Raw genomic sequence first — 21402 nt, 5'->3', positions numbered from 1 at the left:
GTCGCCATCACGGAAACATGGTGGGATGACTCACATAACTGCAGTGCTGCAATGGATGGCTACAAGCTCTTTAGAAGGGATAGGTAAGGAAGGAGAGGTGGTGGGGTAGCCTTGTACATTAGAGAGTGTTTTGACTGTCTAGAGCTCAACGACAGTAATGATAAGGTTGAGTGCTTATAGGTAAAGATCAGGGGGAAGGCTAACAAGGCAGACATCCTGGTGGGAGTCTGTTATAGACCACCCAACCAGGATGAGGAAACAGATGAAGTATTCTACAAGTGGTTGGCTGAAGTCTCACAATCCCTAGCCCTTGTTCTCATGGCAGACTTCAACTTACCAGATATCTGCTGGAAGTACAACACAGCAGAGAGGAAGCAGTCTCGGAGGTTCCTGGAGTGTGTGGGAGATCACTTCCTGATGCAGCTGGTGAGGGAGCCAACCGGGGGAGGTGCCCCGCTGGACCGGCTGTTTACGAACAGAGAAGGCCTGGTGGGTGATGTGGTGGTTGGAGGCTGTCTTGGGCTCAGCGACCATGAAATGATAGACTTTTCGATTCTTGGAGAAGTAAGGAAGGGGGTCAGCAAAACCGCTACCCTGAACTTTAGAAAGGCAAACTTTGGATTGTTTAGGAGTCTGGTTAACAGAGTCCCTTGGGAGGCAGTCCTGAAGGGCAAAGGAGTCCAGGAAGGCTGGATGTTATTCAAGGAGGAAGTCGCAAAGGCACAGGAGCAGGCTGTCCCCATGTGCCACAAGTCGAGCAGGCGGGGGAGAAGACCGGCCTGGCTGAACAGAGAGCTTTGGCTGGAACTCAAGAAAAAAAGGAGAGCTTACCACCTTTGGAAGAAGGGGCAGGTGACTCAGGAGGACTACAAGGATGCTGTGAGGTTATGCAGGGAAAAGATTAGAAAGGCAAAGGCGCAGCTAGAACTTAAACTTAAAAGATAACAAAAAATGTTTTTACAAATATATCAGCAACAAAAAGAGGGCCAGGGAGCATCTCCATCCTTTGTTGGATGCAGAGGGAAACATTGCCACAAAGGATGAGGAGAAGGCTGAGGTACTTAATGCCTTCTTTGCCTCAGTCTTTAATAGTCAGACTGGTCATCCTCAGGGTATTCAGCCCCCTGAGCTGGGAGATGGAGATAGGAAGCAGAATGAAGCCCCAGTTGTCGAAGTTGTCGGCAGTCACCGACCTGCTCCTCCACCTGGATGCCCACAAGTCCATGGGGCCAGATGGGATCTACAGATGGACCTGGACAGGCTGGATCGTTGGGCCGGGGCCAACTGTATGAGATTCAACAAGGCTAAGGGCCAGGTCCTGCACTTGGGTCACAACAACCCCATGCAACGCTACAGGCTTGGGGAGGAGTGGCTGGAGAGCTGCCTGGCGGAAGAGCACCTGGGGGTGTTGGTTGACAGCTGCCTGAACATGAGCCAGCAGTGTGCCCAGGTGGCCAAGAGGGCCAATGGCATCCTGGCTTGTATCAGGAATAGTGTGGCCAGCAGGACCAGGGAGGTGATCGTCCCCCTGTACTCAGCACTGGTGAGGCTGCACCTCAAGTACTGTGTTTAGTTTTGGGCCCCTCACTACAAGGACATGGAGGTGCTGGAGCGTGTCCAAAGAAGGGCAACGAAGCTGGTGAAGGGTCTGGAGCACAAGTCTTATGAGGAGCGGCTGAGGGAGCTGGGGTTGTTTAGCCTGGAGAAGAGGAGGCTGAGGGGAGACCTTATTGCTCTCTACAACTACCTGAAAGGAGGTTGTAGCGAGGTGGGGGTCGGTCTCTTCTCCCAAGTAACAAGCGATAGGACGATAGGAAACGGCCTCAAGTTGTGCCAGGGGAGGTCTAGGTTGGATATTAGGAAAAATTTCTTCACTGAAAGGGTAGTCAGGCACTGGAACAGGCTGCCCAGGGAAGTGGTTGAGTCCCCATCCCTGGAGGTATTTAATAGAAGGGTAGATGAAGTGCTTGAGGACATGGTTTAGTGGTGGACTTGGCAGTGATAGGTTAACGGTTGGACTTGATGATCTTAAAGGTCTTTTCCAACCTTAACGATTCTATGATTCTATGATTCTATGTGTAAGATATCACTCCACCCATAAGTCCCACAATGAAAGACCAAGGGAAATTGTGCAAAGCATGGTGCATCCCACCTCCTTTGAAACATGGGCATTCCTACAGCTTTCACTTCAAGGCCAGAAATGTAATATGTGCAATTGATTAATCTAAACTATGAGATTTGAAGGTGCAGGGCATTTGTACTCTCCTTAGCTTTAAGGCAGAACATGATTCAATTAGAATTTCGGATACCCAAAGAAATCATGTAAATACGGATATAAGCTTGGCACTCAAATTTCAAAATTAGAGCCTCGCTGTACCATTTTTGAAATACCATAAAATGTGGGGAAAAGTAACTGTTTCTACTGCATAGTGGATCCTAAAAAGGGATTGCATGAAGTATGCAGCTCCAGAAAAATGGTATTAGAACACAAAAACTGTAATGAATGCTTAACTTTAGGGATTCTTTTTCATGGCAGTCCTGAAGTAGTCACCAAATCCGGCATCAGGAAGGAATTTTTCTAGGGGCATACTGGCAACAACCTTAGCTGCTTTTGTCCTTTTTTCCCCTCCCTTAAGTACTAAGCAGAGATAATCTGTTTAGTACAGCTGACATGTCCCATTCATACAAGTTTGTCTCTCTAATTGCAAAGGGAAAGAATGCCTGAGATGATAGAAATATAGATGGAGAATAGCTTCATTTAGTTAAGGTTAAAAGAATCTAGCTTGGTATTTTCTAGAGATAAATATAAACTTTTATCAGAAAAATTCAGAGTGGTTTCCAAATCAAAAAAGCATTATTTAACACACAGTCATTAGTTTGCTCATGGCAAAATGGTAATTAAATCTCTCTTAATTGATCTATGATTCCTTGTCTAAACTCAACATTTAGAATTAGGTTTTAGATGAGGAGCAAAGTGTTACTAATAAAAATTTAGGCATCATCCTTCAGGAAATATATTGTACTATTTCTCTGCATGACATGACCTTGTAAAATGATATTTTATTTTTAATTTTTAACACAAAAATATATCACTAATCCAGAAAATGTTCAAAATATCATCAAATGTGAACTCAATGTAGATCATCAGGGTGTTCCAACAGTTAAAAAGCAGCCCACAGTAGGGCAAAGTGCTAGTGGAAAACTACTAAGACTATTAGAACTACTAAGGCAAAGACATATTATTCCGCTCAGGAAATACCTTTGAGAACAAGCCATTTAGTATGCATAACAGAAAGGATTGTAAGGACATCACCCAGAGAAGTTTTATCCCATGAATGAGTCTCATGACAATATCGTGAGAGGTTCGTACACTTAAAAACTTTAGATAACAACAAGTGGTTGAGATAGACAGGAGAAGCTTATACCTTAAAATGTGGAGAGTACCCAGCTGGAAGTACAGAATATCTTTTAAGTTCTCCTCAACTTCATGAAATATGAGAACCAACAGAGATCAGGATCAGCATGAGGAAAACCCAGAAGTTTGCCAATTTTATCCACTGCCCTGCCTTGCAAGAGCTCTCTGGATATACCCTCTTCCCCATGTGTATTGGGTCTGGCTGGGATGGAGTTAACTTTCCCCATAGCAGCCCTCATAGTGCTGTGCTTTGTATTGGTAGCTAGAAAGGTGCTGATAACACACCAGTGTTTTGGCTACTGCTGAGCAGTGCTCCCACAGCATCAAGGCTGCCTCTCCAACATTCCCCCCCCTCACCCCCAAAGGCCAGTAGGCTGGGGGTGGGCAAGATCTTGGGAGGGGACATAGCCAGGACAGCTGACCCAAACTGACCAAAGGGATATTCCATACCACATGGCATCTGCTCAGCAATAAAAGCTAAGAGAAAGGGAGGTGGGGGTGGCATTCATAATTACGACATTTGTCTTCTGGAACAACTGCTACAGGTACTGAGGCCCTGCTTCCCAGGAAGTGGCTGGACATCGCCTGCTGATGGGAAGTAGAGAATAAATCTTTTGGTTTTTCCTTTGCTTCCGTGCCCGGCCTTTCCTTTTGCTTTATTAAACTACCTTTATCTTGACCCATGAGTTTTTTTTCCATCTTATTTTCTCCCCCCCTGTCCTGCTGAGGAGGGGAGTGATAGAGCAGCTTGGTGGGCACCTGGCAGCTAACCAAGGTCAACCCACCATACCATAACATAGCCATCATATTTTTGTTCCATAAGAAACTAATCCTTGACTCACAATAAACAGCTCTCTTCCCCCTTAAACTGTTCTTAAATATAAAAATGGAGTAAATCTACTAGAAATGTTTGTTTTGAAACATGCAAGTTATGTGAAGTTTCTTCACCGCGAAGACAAGCAAGAAGATATAAAGATAATGAAAATGGTAGTTCACAAAAAATATCTGATCCTGTAATCTACGTGTTGACAAGCCGTTGGGCTCCCTCACTCCACCAAGTAGTAGATACTTGTCTTAGATTCTTCTGCTTGACTGCTTTCATCAGGTTAAGCATCTGGGATTTAGTTTAACAGTTTCAGCTTTATTAAGCTGTCACAAGAGCAGCCCCGCTTTGATAACAGTAGCTGCTCCAACTATGGCTTGGTTTAGGGTTGACAAGTATAATGATTCATTCGTGGCACATGAGAAGCAATAAAAGGTTGTTTTGCATTACAGCTTTAAAAATGTGGGCACTTTTTTCATTTAATTTGTCACTTAGCTTTTGCTAAGAGGACATTTAAATTGTAGTAAAAGGCAAATGGGGCTTTTAGTTTAAATGTAATCCCCATATTTAAATGATCTGTAATAGTGCAGTGTTCGAGTGGGAACACTTGTTTCACAGTGGGCCCTGATGGTGACATGTGACATTTATATTCAGGTCCTGTATTATCCATGAGGCTAAAGGGCTTCCAATTTCATTTCACAGCCAGAAGCCTGCAGAAAACACCAATTAACTTGCAGATCCCATTTGCCAACAAAACTCAGCCTCTTCTCAATGTATGGCATCTGGCAGTGCTCAACATTTAATTCCAAAGCAGAACCTCACAGCCATCATGATTCCTGGGCTGGGGCACAAAGTCAAATTTTCCCCTTTTATTAAGGAAATTTTTTCACTTTCGTAGAGAACAAGAAACTTTTACTTAATTTTTGATGGATGAATATTAACGAATTACTGCTGTAGTAAGATTGCATGGACCATTTTTTCCCCTCTAGAGTACAAAGAAGGTTAACTGACCTTTTCTTCAAATCTGAGATCTCAGTTCAACAGGCATCAGCAGATATTTACTGTGCGTTTCCATATTCCTCCATTTTACCAATGCAATTTAATTAAGACAAACCAAGGGTCTTCAGATAGTTAATCATTCTGGTATACTGAAGTCTTCAACCATGGTCACCAAGAGTTAAACACATAAAGATCAGCATGTGAAATTTACCTACCTATACACCATTTAAACAGCAACAATATGAAGAATTCCAACTCTAAACTCTGGAAAGCACATTCACGTACTACTGTGGCAAGTTGGAAGTGTTCACCAGTGCATCACTGAAGCTGCATCTAAATTCTTCTAGCATGAGAAGTATAGGAGCAAGTCTTATAGCTTTGACCTGTAATCTTAATCTTTCCAATACTACACCTTTAGAGCACTTAGCTCAACTTATTCTTTGATGTACAATAGGGGAATCTGCTGAGCATAATTATATTCTTCCTCCTGATCTAGAGGCTTTAAAACACAACAAAAAAGCCTTACACATAACTAGCTAGTTAACTTGAGGCCTTTGAATCATAAATTGCTTACAGAATTAGGACTTTGTATTAGAAAATCGCCAGGTTCATACTTAGATGTGAAGTATTTAATTTTATTTTTTTAAAATCAGCATCTTCAAACATACAAACCCAATCTGACTTTTACTGAAGTCAACACAATTTACCATAAACTTCAGCAGGAACTCTGATCAGAGCCCAATGTGTCCTTCCAGTACCCTTGAACAATGCCCAATGCCAGACAGGAAGCATCAGTTAAGTTCTAATGAAAGGCTCAAGTGACCCAGTCAAGGAGCAAAGCTGAAGCTATTTAAGTATGCTTAAAAACCTATGCCAAAATGGAACTGACAAAGTGGCCATATGCCTAGCAGTTGGCAGACAGCACGCCAGTGCAAGCAAGCAAGCCTTTATTAAGCAGCGTCTATATTTACATACTTCACGTGCCCTAAAAATCTCCATAACTACAGTGTTGCTACCTATCTGTGAAATAAATTAGATCATAGATAAAGCATTTTTTTGAAAAAGACATACATATATGCCACTCCTGGATTACTCTGAACAGATAATACAAAACGTTAAGTATGCAAAGGCTTGTCCCACTCCCTTTACTAATATTTTAGTTCTCTGACATCCTAGAAGATGACAAGATAGGAAACCAACATTATTTTAGAACATAACGATACTATCACCCCCTTAAACCCAATGTCTGAGTTCTCTGCCACTACTGGCACAGATCAAGGGTCGCCAGGGACATCCTGCTCTTCCTTCTGTAGTTTGCTATCATAACTCTGGTCTCCCTTAAAACCTCCTTCAACTTTTGCACATTCACATGCATGTTTCACCTGGAAAAAGGGATGTGTTTAACTAGAGTGAAACTCAAGGTGAAATCCTAGCAAAAACATGGCAGCAGCTTCTAATTTTCACACAAGGCAGGAGTCAAGTTGGAGAAATTCATCCAATTAACAGAAATTTTCAGGGAACTTGCTAAGCACCAGTGGAAGGAATCCTACTGGTATGGGGAAGAAATGGACAGTTTAGCAACATAAACACAAGCTGGAGGTGGAAGAACCAAGTTAAGTTCTACCCTTAGCCTACTGCACACCTGAAGTGATTAAAACGCATTTGCAATTGAAACTGTGGTACATGATCAACGTATTTTGATAGTTAGAGGAGGCAGAGCAGTTCAGGACTGAAACAACAGGGTCTGCCTCAGATTACAAATACAGCAGCTGAGGTAGCGGTGAGGCTGGAGGTTGCACTGCGGCTTTTTGGGAGTAGCAACTACAATTCTGATTAAACAGAGGTAAACTAATCAATTCAATTAATCTAGAGTATTGCTTATTTGATGCTGCAGGCAGAGATTCCACCTTCAGATAGGTGCTGTCAAGAAGATGATGTTAATATGGAACTGATGAAACAAGAAGAAGAGTCACTAAGAAAATTTAACAAAACCTTTTATGTTTATTGGCAGCATGTGGTAAGACTGCTACAGGTAACAGATGGAAAACACATTTCTGCCTCTCGCACCACCTACCAGCTCAACCCACATAGGCAACGAAGCACGAGACCCTCCGTTTTTCAGTATGGTGGGATACAATTTTGCTGTGTACATGTCCACCTTGGCAAAAAGCATTATTCCCCAGCAAACTAAAGCATCATAAAAACTACATACTAAGAGGGTTGGTACACTTGAAGGTGAAGTAACTATATCTACACTCTCTGACAGAGCTTTGCCTGCTCTGATATTAAGGCTTTCCACCACAGAAGTCTATAATATCAACTATAGACAGCCAGTGCTTTATTAGCCTAATGCTTCATTTAGAATGAACATAATTTATGCTAAACAGGTTATATCCAGTCTTAGTCCCACCAGACAACATGCAATCAATCATGGTCATCTTTAACCTTTAACAGTGGAAAACTTAAGTTTTGCTTTTGACTTTTTCTTTCTAAATGAAGCATGTTATTCTTGCTTGGATTTAATTTCATTTAGCTTGATTTTGGACCTTTAAAATGTACCAAGAGCATTAGGGTTTTTGGCTTTGTTCTCTGCAGTGTTTATATATTGTCCCAAGGGGTGTCATCAGTAAGTTTTGGGTTGTTGTTTTGATGGGTTTGTTTGGGTTTTTTGTTTGGTTTTTTTTGTTTTGCTGTTGTTTCTTTTTAAATATATATATTTATTTTAATATTCCATGCCACATAAGTCAGGAATAGCAATATTGACCAGAACACATCTCAAGACAGACTCCTGTAAGTTTAGACTTGAAATGTCTTTCCAGACTGAGTGAGAGCACAGGTAACTACTCCAAGTTCCATGAATCACAAGGCAATTCCATTTAGGCTGTGTGTTTTCAACTTGCTTTGAGAAAGCCTCCAAGACAGCATACAAAACCTTACTACAGCTAAGATATACACATTCGTTCCTTCACTCATACACTTGGTGAATTATCTTTTAGAGAAACAAATTAGATTTACCACTGTATTTTAAATAATTCAGGTTGTCTTTTATCACTTTTATCTTCTATATGCTTACATACCAACTGGTTAGTAGTTTGTTCCAGTACTTTACATCTAGGAAAGCAATGCTGGTGGTTACTTAATATTATTCTTTCCACTCACCTACCCACCTTTAAAATATTGGTGACATTTACCTTCAAGTTGTTTTGAATTTTCCCTCCCTACCACAAATTCCTATAGATTTTGAGAACTTCTGAAGCAGCAGTTCAAAACTGTGTCAGCGAGTTTCTGGAACACTTTAGAGCAAGTGTCTTCAGACTTTACCAGTTTAAATATTCCTTTCTGATTTCAGCCTGTGTTCCTCTCTCTGTTGTACAAGTCATGTATCTGGTCACAACTGACCTTTCCTGTAAAGCAGTGTTAATTGCTATAGCCTTCTGTTATTTGATCTCCTTTCCTGCTCAGTAATGGACTTCTGCTTTCCTTTGTTGCTATCTTCTCATACTCTTAATGAATCTTCTCTTTTTGCCCTCTATTTCTCTCTAGTTGTGAATCTATTTCTTCCTTAACCTTTCCAGTTTAGCGCTAGTGGCTTATATACTTACTTACCCTCAGTTGTGTAGCTACATTTCCACTTTTTGCTTTATTTTTTTTAGATCCTCAGGTACTTACAACCTGTTGCAATCGTACTTGTTTCATACCATGCTTCCTCTCCTCCAACTGTAATTGTCTCATGCAGTAGGATCAAAAATTCAATTTCACCCAACCTTAACTGAACAAGCAAACCTGCAGAAAACTCTAACCTGCTTTACCTAGTACCACAATAGTTTCTCTCCATCCAAAATATGTAATTGTTTCTTCATTATACACATGAACACCTAAATGATTTTGAAGTCTGTGCATTTACCCAGTTCATCCCAGAGCTGCCTATACTTGTCAGTCATTGCAGTTCCTTGTTGTCTCCAAAGCGACAGACGAGGGTCAGCCATGAACTGTTCTGTTATCAATGTCAACATGCGAGCTCCATTTGAATCTCTCATCTTTAGCATCTCTCGCACCTAGGAAATGAGTCTTTTAATACAAACTTGAAAAAAACAAACCAAACCATAGTACAGACAATATGATGCAGTGTTAAACATTCCATCTCTGTTAAATAAGAAATATAATTTATATATCTGATGTGAAATTTTTAAGTAGAAAAAAAAAATAGTCTGCCTTCACAATTTTAACAACAATTTTTAGTTTCAGTATCCCGTTGCAATTCTGCAAACACACTTCTTCCACAAGTAAACCACAGGTGTATTATGCAAGCTGCTGCAAGACCATAATTTCTACAGGTTTCTCCAACATTTTGGGGGTAGGAAGGAAGAGAACAGCAAAGCTGCAGACAGTTGAAATGTTACTTCATGTCCTTAAACTGATCTCAAGACACACCAGATGATTGTGTTCCATTGCATTATTAACTTGCCATCATGTTCCCAAGGCTTTGTCTTGTTTTAGAACAACAGGACTTTGAGTAAGACAGTGAACAAGTACAGACTGGCTGGGGAAGTGGGGGGAGAGAAAAGAGGGAAGGTTTAGAGTACTCAACATACCTTTGCAAAAAGCAAATTGAGCTGCCTCCCTGATCCATGGTATCCACCCTGGGAGAGGAAGAGTTTAACCTGTTCTTGGACCTGTTCCTCATCCAGATGCCAGCAGTTTTCATCATCTATGCTAGCACCTGCTGTTGGGTCAGGAGCACCTGCAAACAGCAAGAAAAGAAATCATTATGTTCTATATAAGGAAGAGAGGTTTGTGGGTCCAGGGGAAAGGAGTACTGCAGAGGTTTTTGGATTTGTGTATGGTCCCATTTTGGATGTCTTTGCTTTAATCTAAAGGTTCTTTAAAATAGACTTAAATTTCTCCTCAGTAGTCTCCTCACTTAGAAATGACAGCCTATGAAAAGATATTTGAATAAACAATATTTTATAATAAAACATTAAAATCAAGGTGAGTTTTTTCCTCCCATCTCAGCAGCTATTCTAGAATGCTTTTACAAAGAAAATTACACTTTACATAGTATTTCAACAACTGCAATGTTAAAACCACTCTCCCCAAAACACCTGTGTAATTCTTGTACCTTCAGCAATCTTGCTCAGGTTTAAGTGACTGCTAGTGAGCACTGCTATTGATGAACATAAGGAAAATCATCACCTCAGTGCCTCTGAGCTGTGATGGCTCTGCAAAGCTAAACAAAGAGTAAAAAAAAAAAACCAAACAAATCCAAAGTCTTTAAGCACTAAAGGCATTTCCATCATAAATAAGAGTTACAGCTGTGTAAGACTGGCAATTCTGAAGGAGCATTTTTACATAGGCAATGATGTCATCAGCACAGAGTCAATTCAGAGCAACTCTACCTGAATTAGCCTAGTGACAACTAAAGTGACTGGATTTACATCAGGCAGTGCTTTGGCCACAGGTTGCTCCAACTCAAATTTTGCAGTTGAGATCAGCGATTTTCCACTTGAGGCCTCTTCCAAAGGCTGACTAAACTAAAACAAGTCCTTCCACCATCTAGCAATCTACATATTTCTGAAGAAGCCTGCACCTTCACTGGATATTATTTAAAAGGTATTCAAACTGAAAAGGTTGAAAAGCACTTATCTAGACTGTCAGGGAAACAACTCAAGGAAGTGCATCACCATACCAGATGTAAGGTATTTTAAGCATGCCCAAGACTCAAGTTAACTTGACATTTTGATTTTGGGCTTGTCACAACTGCATATTCTCTATCTCTGTTAGGTTTTGAGGTGTTAGAAATTGAATCGCATAACACAATCTATCACTTTTAAATCCCAGATCACATTACCTCTGTAGCCAATACTAAAAGAAGGATACTGGCAGGGAAGGAAAATTACATGGTCAGATTTGTAAAAACTTGCTTTCAAAGAAGTCCTGAGAACTTGAAAAGCAAAGATAGCTACAACTTTTCAGGTGTATAGGAATTGAAAGATGTATAGAAACGTTGATTCTATTGATTTAAGCCTTTATTTCACAATTGCAGCTCTACTGTGTAGGTGAATCTTTTAAGCAGTTGCAGGGAATGCTAGAATCTTTATTCAATGAAAATACAACTGGAAGATTTAAAGGGTCAGATGGATGTCTTGTCTACTAGTGGCTGAGAGAGTCAAAAAAAGTCTTCAACTTCCTAAACTGCCTCCAACTTCAGAGCCTACAGCTGTGAACGCCGCATTGCTGTCCATATATATATATATTTAGATTAATAAGAAATTGTGTCTTTGAAGATGTGAAAGAACTCTCCTGCCTTCCACAGGAACCATAAGAATGTCTCAGAAGACAGGAATTAAGCCCAAGACAGTACAAAAACCAAGGAATGAAAAACTTCCTCTTCTGTGAGCGCTTCCATCTTTACTATGTTAGTTTTAAGGGGCTTTCAATTCGGTCAGCTACATGAAACACATGCTGATAAGTCTTCAGTTGCAAAGAATCATAGAATAGAATCATAGAATTGTTTAGGTTGGAAAAGACCTTTAAGATCATCAAGTTCAACCATTAACCTAGCACTGCCAAGTCCACCACTAAACCATGTCCTCGAGCACCACATCTACCCTTCTTTTAAATACCTCCAGGGATGGGGACTCAACCACTTCCCTGGGCAGCCTGTTCCAGTGCCTGACTACCCTTTCAGTGAAGAAATTTTTCCTAATATCCAACCTAAACCTCCCCTGGCACAACTTGAGGCCATTTCCTCTCGTCCTATCGCTTGTTACTTGGAAGAAGAGACCGACCCCAAAGAATGAGATAAAAAGGGAAATGAAGCCACACGAGAACAAGCAGTGCAGCTGTTGAACAGACCCAGGTTTGCAGTATCACCTTGCAAATAGTTTAAATATTTCATTGCTCTAAAAGACAGAGAAAAGACCTGTGAAAAGGAAATATATAAAAGCACCAATATGCAAAACACATATTTATCCCTCGCTTCAATGGAGATTTATCTTTAAATAATCTTGGTATGGCTACTTTTAAGTCGTATTAAAAATAGCCTAAGATTCCTCAGCTAAGCTTCCCTATTTAGGGAAAAAACAAAATTCCTTCTGTAACTGTTTACATTTTATCAAAAGCACATCGGGCAGTTTGTGCTAGAAGGTTAAATTTCAACATAGCTGCCGCAGATTCTTTAAACAGGGTTCCTTTACAGGAACAAGGGCGCCTGCTGCCCCATGCCAGCAGCACTGCCCCCACCAAGGCCTCTTCTCCCAGCACAATCCCAAATATACTTTCCCCAGGGGCTCAGCATCGCTATACTTACACCAGCGTTATTTTCATGCCAGTGGGTTAGAAGACTATAAAAGCTGAAGACACCAAGCCGAGGGTCTGAGCTCTACGATGCTATTCAGCACAGTACTACAGATACTTCTGACTCAGAGCAATTTTTCCTCACAAGTTCATATATAGGCTACACTCAGTATGATCAAAATGTTTAATCAGGATGTATAAAGAAATTCCAGTATACATGTAACCAGCACCAGCTACGGTTGTAATTCACTGATCTTTCAACACCATTGGCAGTCTTCAGCAATAGCTATGGACTAACAAGGCATGGAGACAGCGTGTCTGATTGGGCACAAGTCCAAACCCCCTTCGCAGCCCTGGCAGCAGCCAGGCCTCCTGGCAGTGCTGCCAGGGAAGCCTCAGCTCCCACTGCCCACGTCACTCTTGTTTTGGGGTCAAGACACGACCACCTCCACATCTCTCAACCAGGCACTTTTCAAGATCACTACATTCACTTACAGTCAGGTGAACACTGATTGACCTAGTCTGCTTCCTCTCCCACTAGCACACACATCACTCTTGAGCAACAGACAGGATTTCTACACTGCCACTTTTCTTCTGAAGACATGGAACCGGGTGAGTAGACAAGAAACAGGACAAGTTCTCTGAACAAGCAACAGGACTGTAGGAGGGAGCTGCCTTAGGAGCTGCAAGATGAAGCCCTAGCAGTAGCTGGCAAGAAAGCTCAGGCTCAATACCAGGTAGATCTGAAGGCTCAACCCAAAGGTGGCGGCTTTGCTTGGGGTGCAGCGTGGCCCCGAACAGGCACCATGAGGCTTTGGAGGATGGACAGTTTGGCTGCAGAGAGGAACATGGGCAGCCTTGAATTTAATCTCTGCAGTACAGTTTGGTACCAAGACCAAATCCCTTTCCCCACTTGTAAACTGGAGATAAGTATTACTTATGTGCTTTAGAGGGGTGTCATAAGGATAAATTAGTTCCCATTTGAACTATTAAAGTGAAAAGCACTGTATAATTATACTAAATATTAAAACCTGTAATTAAACTGTGTCAGTTTATAGACACTAACATATTAGTCTCCCTCCCTCCAACCTCTGGCTTTGTTAACTTCTGTCGCGACTAGTCTTTCAAATAGGTAAGTACGTCATGTACTTTCAGTTAAATACAATAAATAATTTATACTCAGTATATAGATACAGCCATACATACTTACTCATGCTCTTTTACTAAAATTACTAAATTGCAATCTTAACAATCAAAGCAGGAATACTGTGCACAATTGTTTGTAATACTGAACACCCAAATAAAATTTGAAAACAGGGTAACAGCCTTTTATATTTATGGTCATAACAGGTTACATGTCAAATATAATCAACTCCCAAGTTCTAAGAAGTAGCAGCATTTAAAAAAATTAAACAAACACCTTGATCATTTACATAGCAATTTGAAGAGCAACTGCTTTCAAAATGAGCAACCGCATTCAAGAACTGGTGTCATATATGGAGAACTTAACCTCGAAAAGTAAATAGAAGCAAAGCAAGAGGCTTTGACTAAAATAGTTTATATTGCAAACTACTCAGGAGCAGAACAACAGTAAAATAACAACAGAATGTAGCATCTTCAAGGTAAACTGCTTCCCTGGTCCTTATTTCTGAAGTATCACAAGAGTTGTTTTAATCTTCAAATGAAACCACGCCAAATTACTCACTCAGCCATACTGATTTTTTTTTAACTTCATTTTATAAAAATCTTATGAATTTAAGTATACAAATGAACTGTAGATCAGTTAATTTTTATTAAATGTCATCCCATGGAAGCATTAAGGAGAAGAAGATATGGAAAAACAATTACAAATAAAAAGCATGAGTACTATGCAAAGACTGAATGGTCCCAGCTAGAAACCAATACTACCATATGCTGATTCACAACAGAATAGTAATTGATTTTATAAACTTAGTGTGCTTAGAATTATTCTAAACAGTAATTAATAGAAACAAAGATCATAACATTAATGATTCAAAAATATTATGCCTTTGATTCCCCAAATGATTCAAAGTTTGGACATAAGTCACTTCATCTTGTATTTAATTTCAGAACTCCTGGGTGAAATATACCACATGTTCAGCAGTGCACAGCATCAATGAAAAACAGCAACTGCTGTGAAGCAGCCAGTGCTAATACCAGAAAAAGTGAAGACAGGACAGGCTATGCTAAGTTGCTGAGGAAAGTTAATAAACCCCCAACAAATTTTTAACTTCAAAAAATTCTTTCCCTTCCATCTGCACATACAGCAAAATGCATAAACTTATCTGCTGACAATATCTAACCTCTCCTGCTAAAATCCAGGTCTCACAAATATTATATAGCAATAAGTTTCAAAGTTTACTTGCGTGTGGCAGATAAAAAAGAACTTCCTTATCAGTATAGACTACCATGCAGTGTTTTCATTTTAATTTATTTTTACATTCCATGTCTCAAACCAAAATATCACTATTGATTTTCTAAATAACAAGGTTTATTTTAATGGTTTAACCCCAAACAGCAACTCAGCACCACACAGCCGCTTGCTCGCTCCCCTCACCACGGTGGGATGGGGGAGAGAACTGGAAGGGTAAAAGGGAGAAAACTCGTGGGCTGAGATAAGAACAGTTTAATAACTGAAGTAAAATGAAATAGGACAGTAGTAATAGCAGTAGTAGTAGTAGTAGTAGTAGTACTAGTACTAGTACTAGTACTAGTACTAGTAGTAATAATAATAATATACAAAGCAAATGATGATACACTATGCAATTGCTCACCACCCGCTGACCGATGCCCAGCCCATCCCCGAGCAGCGATCGCTGCCCCCCCCGGCCAACTCCCCCCAGTTTATATACTGAGCATGACGCCATATGGTATGGAATAGCCCTTTGGCCAGTCTGGGTCAGCTGTCCTGGCTGTGCCCCCTCCCAGCTTCTTGTGCACCTGGCAGAGCATGGGAAGCTGAAAAGTCCTTGACTAGTGTAAGAACTACTTAACAACAACTAAAACATCAGTGTGTTATATCAACATTATTCTCATCCTAAATCCAAAAACACAGCACTATACCAGCTACTAGGAAGAAAATTACCTCTATCCCAGCCGAAACCAGGACAGTATCCACCCCTTATTCCATACCATCTACATCATGCCCAGGTCTTACGCTTTCAAATACATTCCAATTAATCACCACCACTTTTCCAGGCTTTTGATATATATATACACACACATATAGATATTTCCTTAGTCTATAGGCTATCCCTCTAAAACGTTTGTTGAGTTCATTTACTCCATGACTTTGGGCTCCATCTGTCATAACAGTCTTTCAAGGCAGGAGAGATGGTGTGTGGTGTTGGATTGTTGCATGCTGAAGCCAGTTCTGGTTCCATCACCACTGCACTTTGCTCGGTTTCCTCAGAGTTCATTCTTCATTAATTTGGGTGATTCTTACTGTATACTGTTGATATGGCACATAGTCATCACAGCCGTGATGACATATAGTATTACATAGCAACTAACATTATACAATTCAGTTCATTGGCTATTTTCACCCAAAATCAAATCCCCTTGAGGTACACATCGGACTTCCCCATCCTCCTGCATCACCCACCAAGTGCATCCAGGTCCTTGAGCAAAAGCAATTCCACGAATGGGTTTTCCTTTGCATGAGGCGGGAGTAACCCAGACATAAAAGTTTTGACTGGGCAGGGCCAGCTCGATTGGCAGATCCCCTAGTGTCGACTAACCAGGTGGCCTTTGCTAAATGTGTATCCCAGTGTTTGAATGTCCCAGCACCCATTGCTCTCAGTGTAGTCTGTAACAGTCCATTGTATCGTTCGATTTTCCCGGAGGCTGGTGCATGATAGGGGATGTGAGATACCCACTCAATGCCATGCCCTTTGGCCCAGGTGTCTATGAGGCTGTTTCGGAAATGAGTCCCGTTATCATCTGACTCAATTCTTTCTGGGGTGCCATGTCGCCATAGGACTTGCTTTTCAAGGCCCAGGATAGTGTTCCGGGCGGTGGCATGGGGCACGGGATATGTTTCCAGCCATCTGGTGGTTGCTTCCACCATTGGAAGCACATGGCGCTTGCCTTGGCGGGTTTGTGGGAGTGTGATATAATCAATGTGCCAGGCCTCCCCATATTGATATTTCAGCCATCGTCCTCCATACCAGAGAGGCTTTAACCGCTTGGCTTGCTTGATTGCAGCGCATGTTTCGCATTCATGGATAACCTGTGCAATAGTGTCCATGGTCAGGTCCACCCCTCGATCACGAGCCCATCTATATGTTGCATCTCTTCCTTGGTGGCCTGAGGTGTCATGGGCCCACCAAGCTAGAAATAATTCACCCTTATGTTGCCAGTCCAGGTCCACCTGAGCCGCTTCAATCTTAGCAGCCTGATCCTCCTGCTGGTTGTTTTGATGTTCTTCAGTGGCCTGACTCTTGGGTACGTGAGCATCTACGTGACGCACTTTTACAACCAGGTTCTCTACCCGGGCAGCAATATCTTGCCACAATGCGGCAGCCCAGATGGGTTTGCCTCTGCGCTGCCAGTTGCTCTGCTTCCATTGCTGCAACCACCCCCACAGGGCATTTGGCACCATCCACGAGTCAGTATAGAGATAGAGCATTGGCCACTTTTCTCGTTCAGCAATATCTAAAGCCAGCTGGATGGCTTTTACCTCTGCAAACTGACTCGATTCACCTTCTCCTTCAGCAGTTTCTGCAACTTGTCATACAGGATTCCATACAGCAGCTTTCCACCTCCGATGCTTCCCCAGGATGACAGGACCCATCAGTGAACAGGGCATATTGCTTCTCATTTTCTGATAGTTTATTATACAGTGGGGCCTCCTCAGCACGTGTCACCTCCTCCTCTGGCGATATTCCGAAATCTTTGCCTTCTGGCCAGTCCATGATCACTTCCAAGATTCCTGGGCGACTGGGGTTTCCTATTCGAGCCCATTGTGTGATCAGTGCGACCCACTTACTCCACGTAGCATCAGTTGCATGATGTGTACAGGGGACCCTCCCTTTGAACATCCAGCCCAGCACTGGCAGTCGGGGTGCCAGGAGGAGCTGTGCTTCAGTACCAACCACTTCTGAAGCAGCTCCAACCCCTTCATATGCTGCCAATGTCTCTTTCTCAGTTGGAGTACAGTGGGCTTCGGATCCTCTGTATCCCCGACTCCAAAACCCCAGGGGTCGACCTCGAGTCTCCCCTGGTGCTTTCTGCCAGAGGCTCCAGGTAGGGCCGTTCTTCCTGGCTGCAGTGCAGAGCACATTTTTTACATCTTGTCCTGCCCGGACTGGCCCAAGGGCTACTGCGTGAACTATCTATCTCCTGTTAAATTTGTTCAAAGGCTTGTTGTTGCTCAGGGCCCCATTTGAAATCGTTCTTCTTCCGGGTCACTTGATAGAGAGGGCTTACGATGAGACTGTAATTCTCCAAAAACCCACAACGCCCAAGAAAGCTTGTGTTTCCTTTTTGCTGGTTGGTGGAGACATGGCTGTGATTTTGTTGATCACATCCATTGGGATCTGATGACGCACATCTTGCCATTTTATTCCTAAAAACTGGATCTCCTGTGCAGGTCCCTTGACCTTACTTGGTTTTATGGCAAAGCCAGCCTCCAGAAGGGTTTGGACTATTTCCTTCCCTTTCTCAAAAACTTCTTCTGCTGTGTTGCCCCACACAATGATGTCATCAATGTATTGCAGGTGTTCTGGAGCCCCACCCTGTTCCAGCGCAGTCTGGATCAGTCCATGGCAAATGGTGGGGCTGTGCTTCCACCCCTGGGGCAGTCGATTCCAGGTGCACTGGACCCCCCTCCAAGTGAAAGCAAACTGTGGCCTGCACTCTGCTGTCAAAGGGATTGAGAAAAACGCATTAGCGATGTCAATGGTGGCATACCACTTGGCTGCCTTTGACTGCAGTTCATACTGAAGTTCCAGCGTGTCCGGCACGGCAGCACTCAGTGGCGGCGTGACTTCATTCAGGCCCCGATAGTCTACTGTTAGCCTCCACTCTCCATTAGACTTTCACACTGGCCATATGGGACTGTTAAAAGGTGAGCGAGTCTTGCTGATCACTCCTTGGCTCTCCAGTCAACAAATCAGCTTACGGATGGGAATCAGGGAATCTCTGTTGGTGCGATATTGCTGCCGGTGCACTGTTGTGGTAGCGATTGGTACCTGTTGTTCTTCAACCCTCAGCAACCCCACAACAGAAGGGTCCTTCGAGAGACCGGGCAGGGTAGACAGCTGTTTAATTTCCTCCGTCTCCAAGGCAGCTATGTCAAAAGCCCACCGGTACCCTTTTGGGTCCTTGAAATACCCTCTCCTGAGGCAGTCAATGCCAAGGATGCACAGAGCCTCTGGGCCAGTCACAATGGGGTGCTTCTGCCACTCATTCCCGGTTAGGCTCACTTCAGCCTCCAATGCAGTCAGCTCTTGGGATCCCCCTGTCACTCCAGAAATACAGATGGGTTCTGCCCCTTTATAGCTTGATGGCATGAGGGTACACTGTGCAGTAGTGTCCACTAGAGCCTTATACTCCTGTGGGTGTGATGTGCCAGGCCATCGAATCCACACAGTCCAGTACACCCGGTTGTCCCTTTCCTCCACCTGGCTGGAGGCAGGGCCCCTCTAGTCCTGGTCATAGCATTCGTTACTCACTTCTTGTCAATGCAAGTCAAAAATCCCTTTATTAAGATCAGAAGCAAAATCAGCCCTTCTACCCTGCCTGGGGAACTGCTCACTGGAAACTGGAGCAGCAATTTTCCTGGAAGAACCCCCTTTTGTAGCTGTTTTTCCTTGCAACTCACGTACCCGTGCCTCTAGGGTCGAGGTAGATTTTCCATCCCACTTCCTCATGTCCTCTCCGTGGTCACGCAGATAAAACCACAGGGTGGCCCGTGGTGTGTATTCACTATATCTTCTCTCTTGAGCAGAGGGATGCTTTTTCCTGATGGCTGAGATACTGGTCCGTACAGGTGAGGAGTAGGACATGTCCTCTTTGAATCGCTGGATGTCCCAGGATAATTTCTCAGCTAGCACATCAGGCAGTTTCTCCACAGCTGAGATGCAGGCCCGTAGGGAGGAAGAGAGACTTTCTTCGTATTGTCGGAGTTGGCCAGCCAATTCATCCACCGTTGGTCCCTCTTCATCTTTCCAGGTCATTATTGCCAATGAGTTTGCGTGTGATGATGGTGCGCTCTGTACAAACTTCCACCACATGGGTCGTGTGCACTGGACTTCATCTGGATCTTTGGGTAACTGCTCATTGTTCAGGTCATTATGCATCACCTCCAGCACAGCTAAAATTCCCTCAGGTACTGGATACCTCTCGCCATGGTGGTCCACTTGCCTGGGTGACATATAACATCTTCCTTGAAGGGATACCTTTCCTTCACACCTGACAGGAGTCACCTCCAGAGGCTGAGGGCTTTTGCCCCTTTTCCAATCGCTTTGTCAATGCCCCCTTCCCTAGAAAGGGATCCCAGCTGCTTGGCTTCCCTACCCTCTAATTCCAGGCTACTGGCCCCATTATCCCAGCATCAGAGCAGCCAGGTGATGATGTGCTCGCCTGGATGACGACCGATATCTTTTCACATATCTCGCAGCTCGCTCAGGGATAGGGATCGGGTGGTTACCATCTCATTTGTGGGTTCTGCCTCTTCCTCCTCCTGTTCTTGTGATGGCCCTGGTTCATCATCACCCCTTACTAAACGAGCTGATTTCCTTGTGTATTTTTTCTTCTGTATAGGGGTGACTGATACTGGCATGGGTTGGTTCTCTGGTGTAGCCACAGCGCCTATTACCGGCACTGGCATAGCCGCAGTGCCTGTTACCGGGACCGGTATAACTGCAGTGCCTGTTGCCGGGGCTGGCATAGCCACAGAGCCTGCCACGGGGGCTGGCATAGCCACAGCACCTGTCACCGGGACTGGCATAGCCACAGTGCCCATCACAGGGGCTGGTGTATCGGCAGCGCTTGTCACAGGGGCTTGCGTAGCCGCAGTGTCTGTTGCCGGGGCTGGCATAGCCGCAGCACCAGTCGTTTTGTTGTCAGATCCAGAGACCTTCTCTTCCCCTTGAGGGTTCTGAATAGTGTTGAATAGGGCTCGGTAGGCATGGGCCAGGCCCCAGCACATTGCAGTGATTTGTGTCTCCCTAGAATTGCCAGGGTGACAGCATACTTTTTCCAAATGTTCTACTAGTTTTTCAGGATTCTGCACTTGTTCAGGGGTGAAGTTCCAAAACACTGGAGGGGCCCACTGTCTTAGGTACTTGCCCATGCTCTCCCACACACCCTGCCACTCGTAACTATCCAGCCTTGGGGCAGATCTCTGGATGATATTCTTAAACTGCTTATTAACCTTAGACAAAGCTGAAACAATATTCCCAAGAACTATATCAATAGATATATCTTAACTACCCAAGGATGTTCAAGATGATACTGAAAAGTTGTTGTAATGAAGGAGGAAACATCATAGAAGAAAGCAACGGAGGTGCCATTCTGTATTTCCTCCATATAAAAAACCTCTCAGAGGAAGAGGTATAATTGCTAATTGTCTCCATGAGGTGGTACCCGAAGTGCAGTAATGGCTACACTACAGAACCCAAATACCAGATAACGCTCAAGGTCAGTGTTTTAATAACAAATGTCCCAGGCAAAGCATCACTAATCACCGCAGAGCACAGCAAACTGCAAAACCCAACACCAATCTTTAACACGTACTGCAAAAACAAGAGCATGGTGTAGATCAGGTAGACTAATACCGAGAACGGATGAATCAATATTATGACCGGCAACTGTTAACAGATACAAATTCCTTAATACACTC

General features: G+C 43.1%; 1 protein-coding gene across 1 annotated transcript in view; it reads right to left on the bottom strand.

The window, feature by feature from the left end:
• The window catches only part of LOC309601573 (zinc finger SWIM domain-containing protein 6-like), a 140359-nt gene that overhangs the window by 40540 nt on the left and 78417 nt on the right, over window positions 1-21402 (bottom strand). The window contains exons 3-4 of the mRNA XM_082334660.1: window positions 9830-9978; window positions 9142-9292 (exon numbers count right to left, since the gene is read on the bottom strand). Of these exons, the coding sequence (XP_082190786.1) occupies window positions 9142-9292; window positions 9830-9978 (300 nt within the window). The remainder of the gene's footprint in view (window positions 1-9141; window positions 9293-9829; window positions 9979-21402) is intronic.

This window comes from Platalea leucorodia, assembly GCF_965183815.1.
Source record: "Platalea leucorodia genome assembly, chromosome: W".
Classification (NCBI taxonomy): Eukaryota; Metazoa; Chordata; class Aves; order Pelecaniformes; family Threskiornithidae; genus Platalea; species Platalea leucorodia.
The sequence above is the reverse complement of the archived record's forward strand: the minus strand, read 5'-3'. Positions and strand labels throughout refer to the sequence as shown.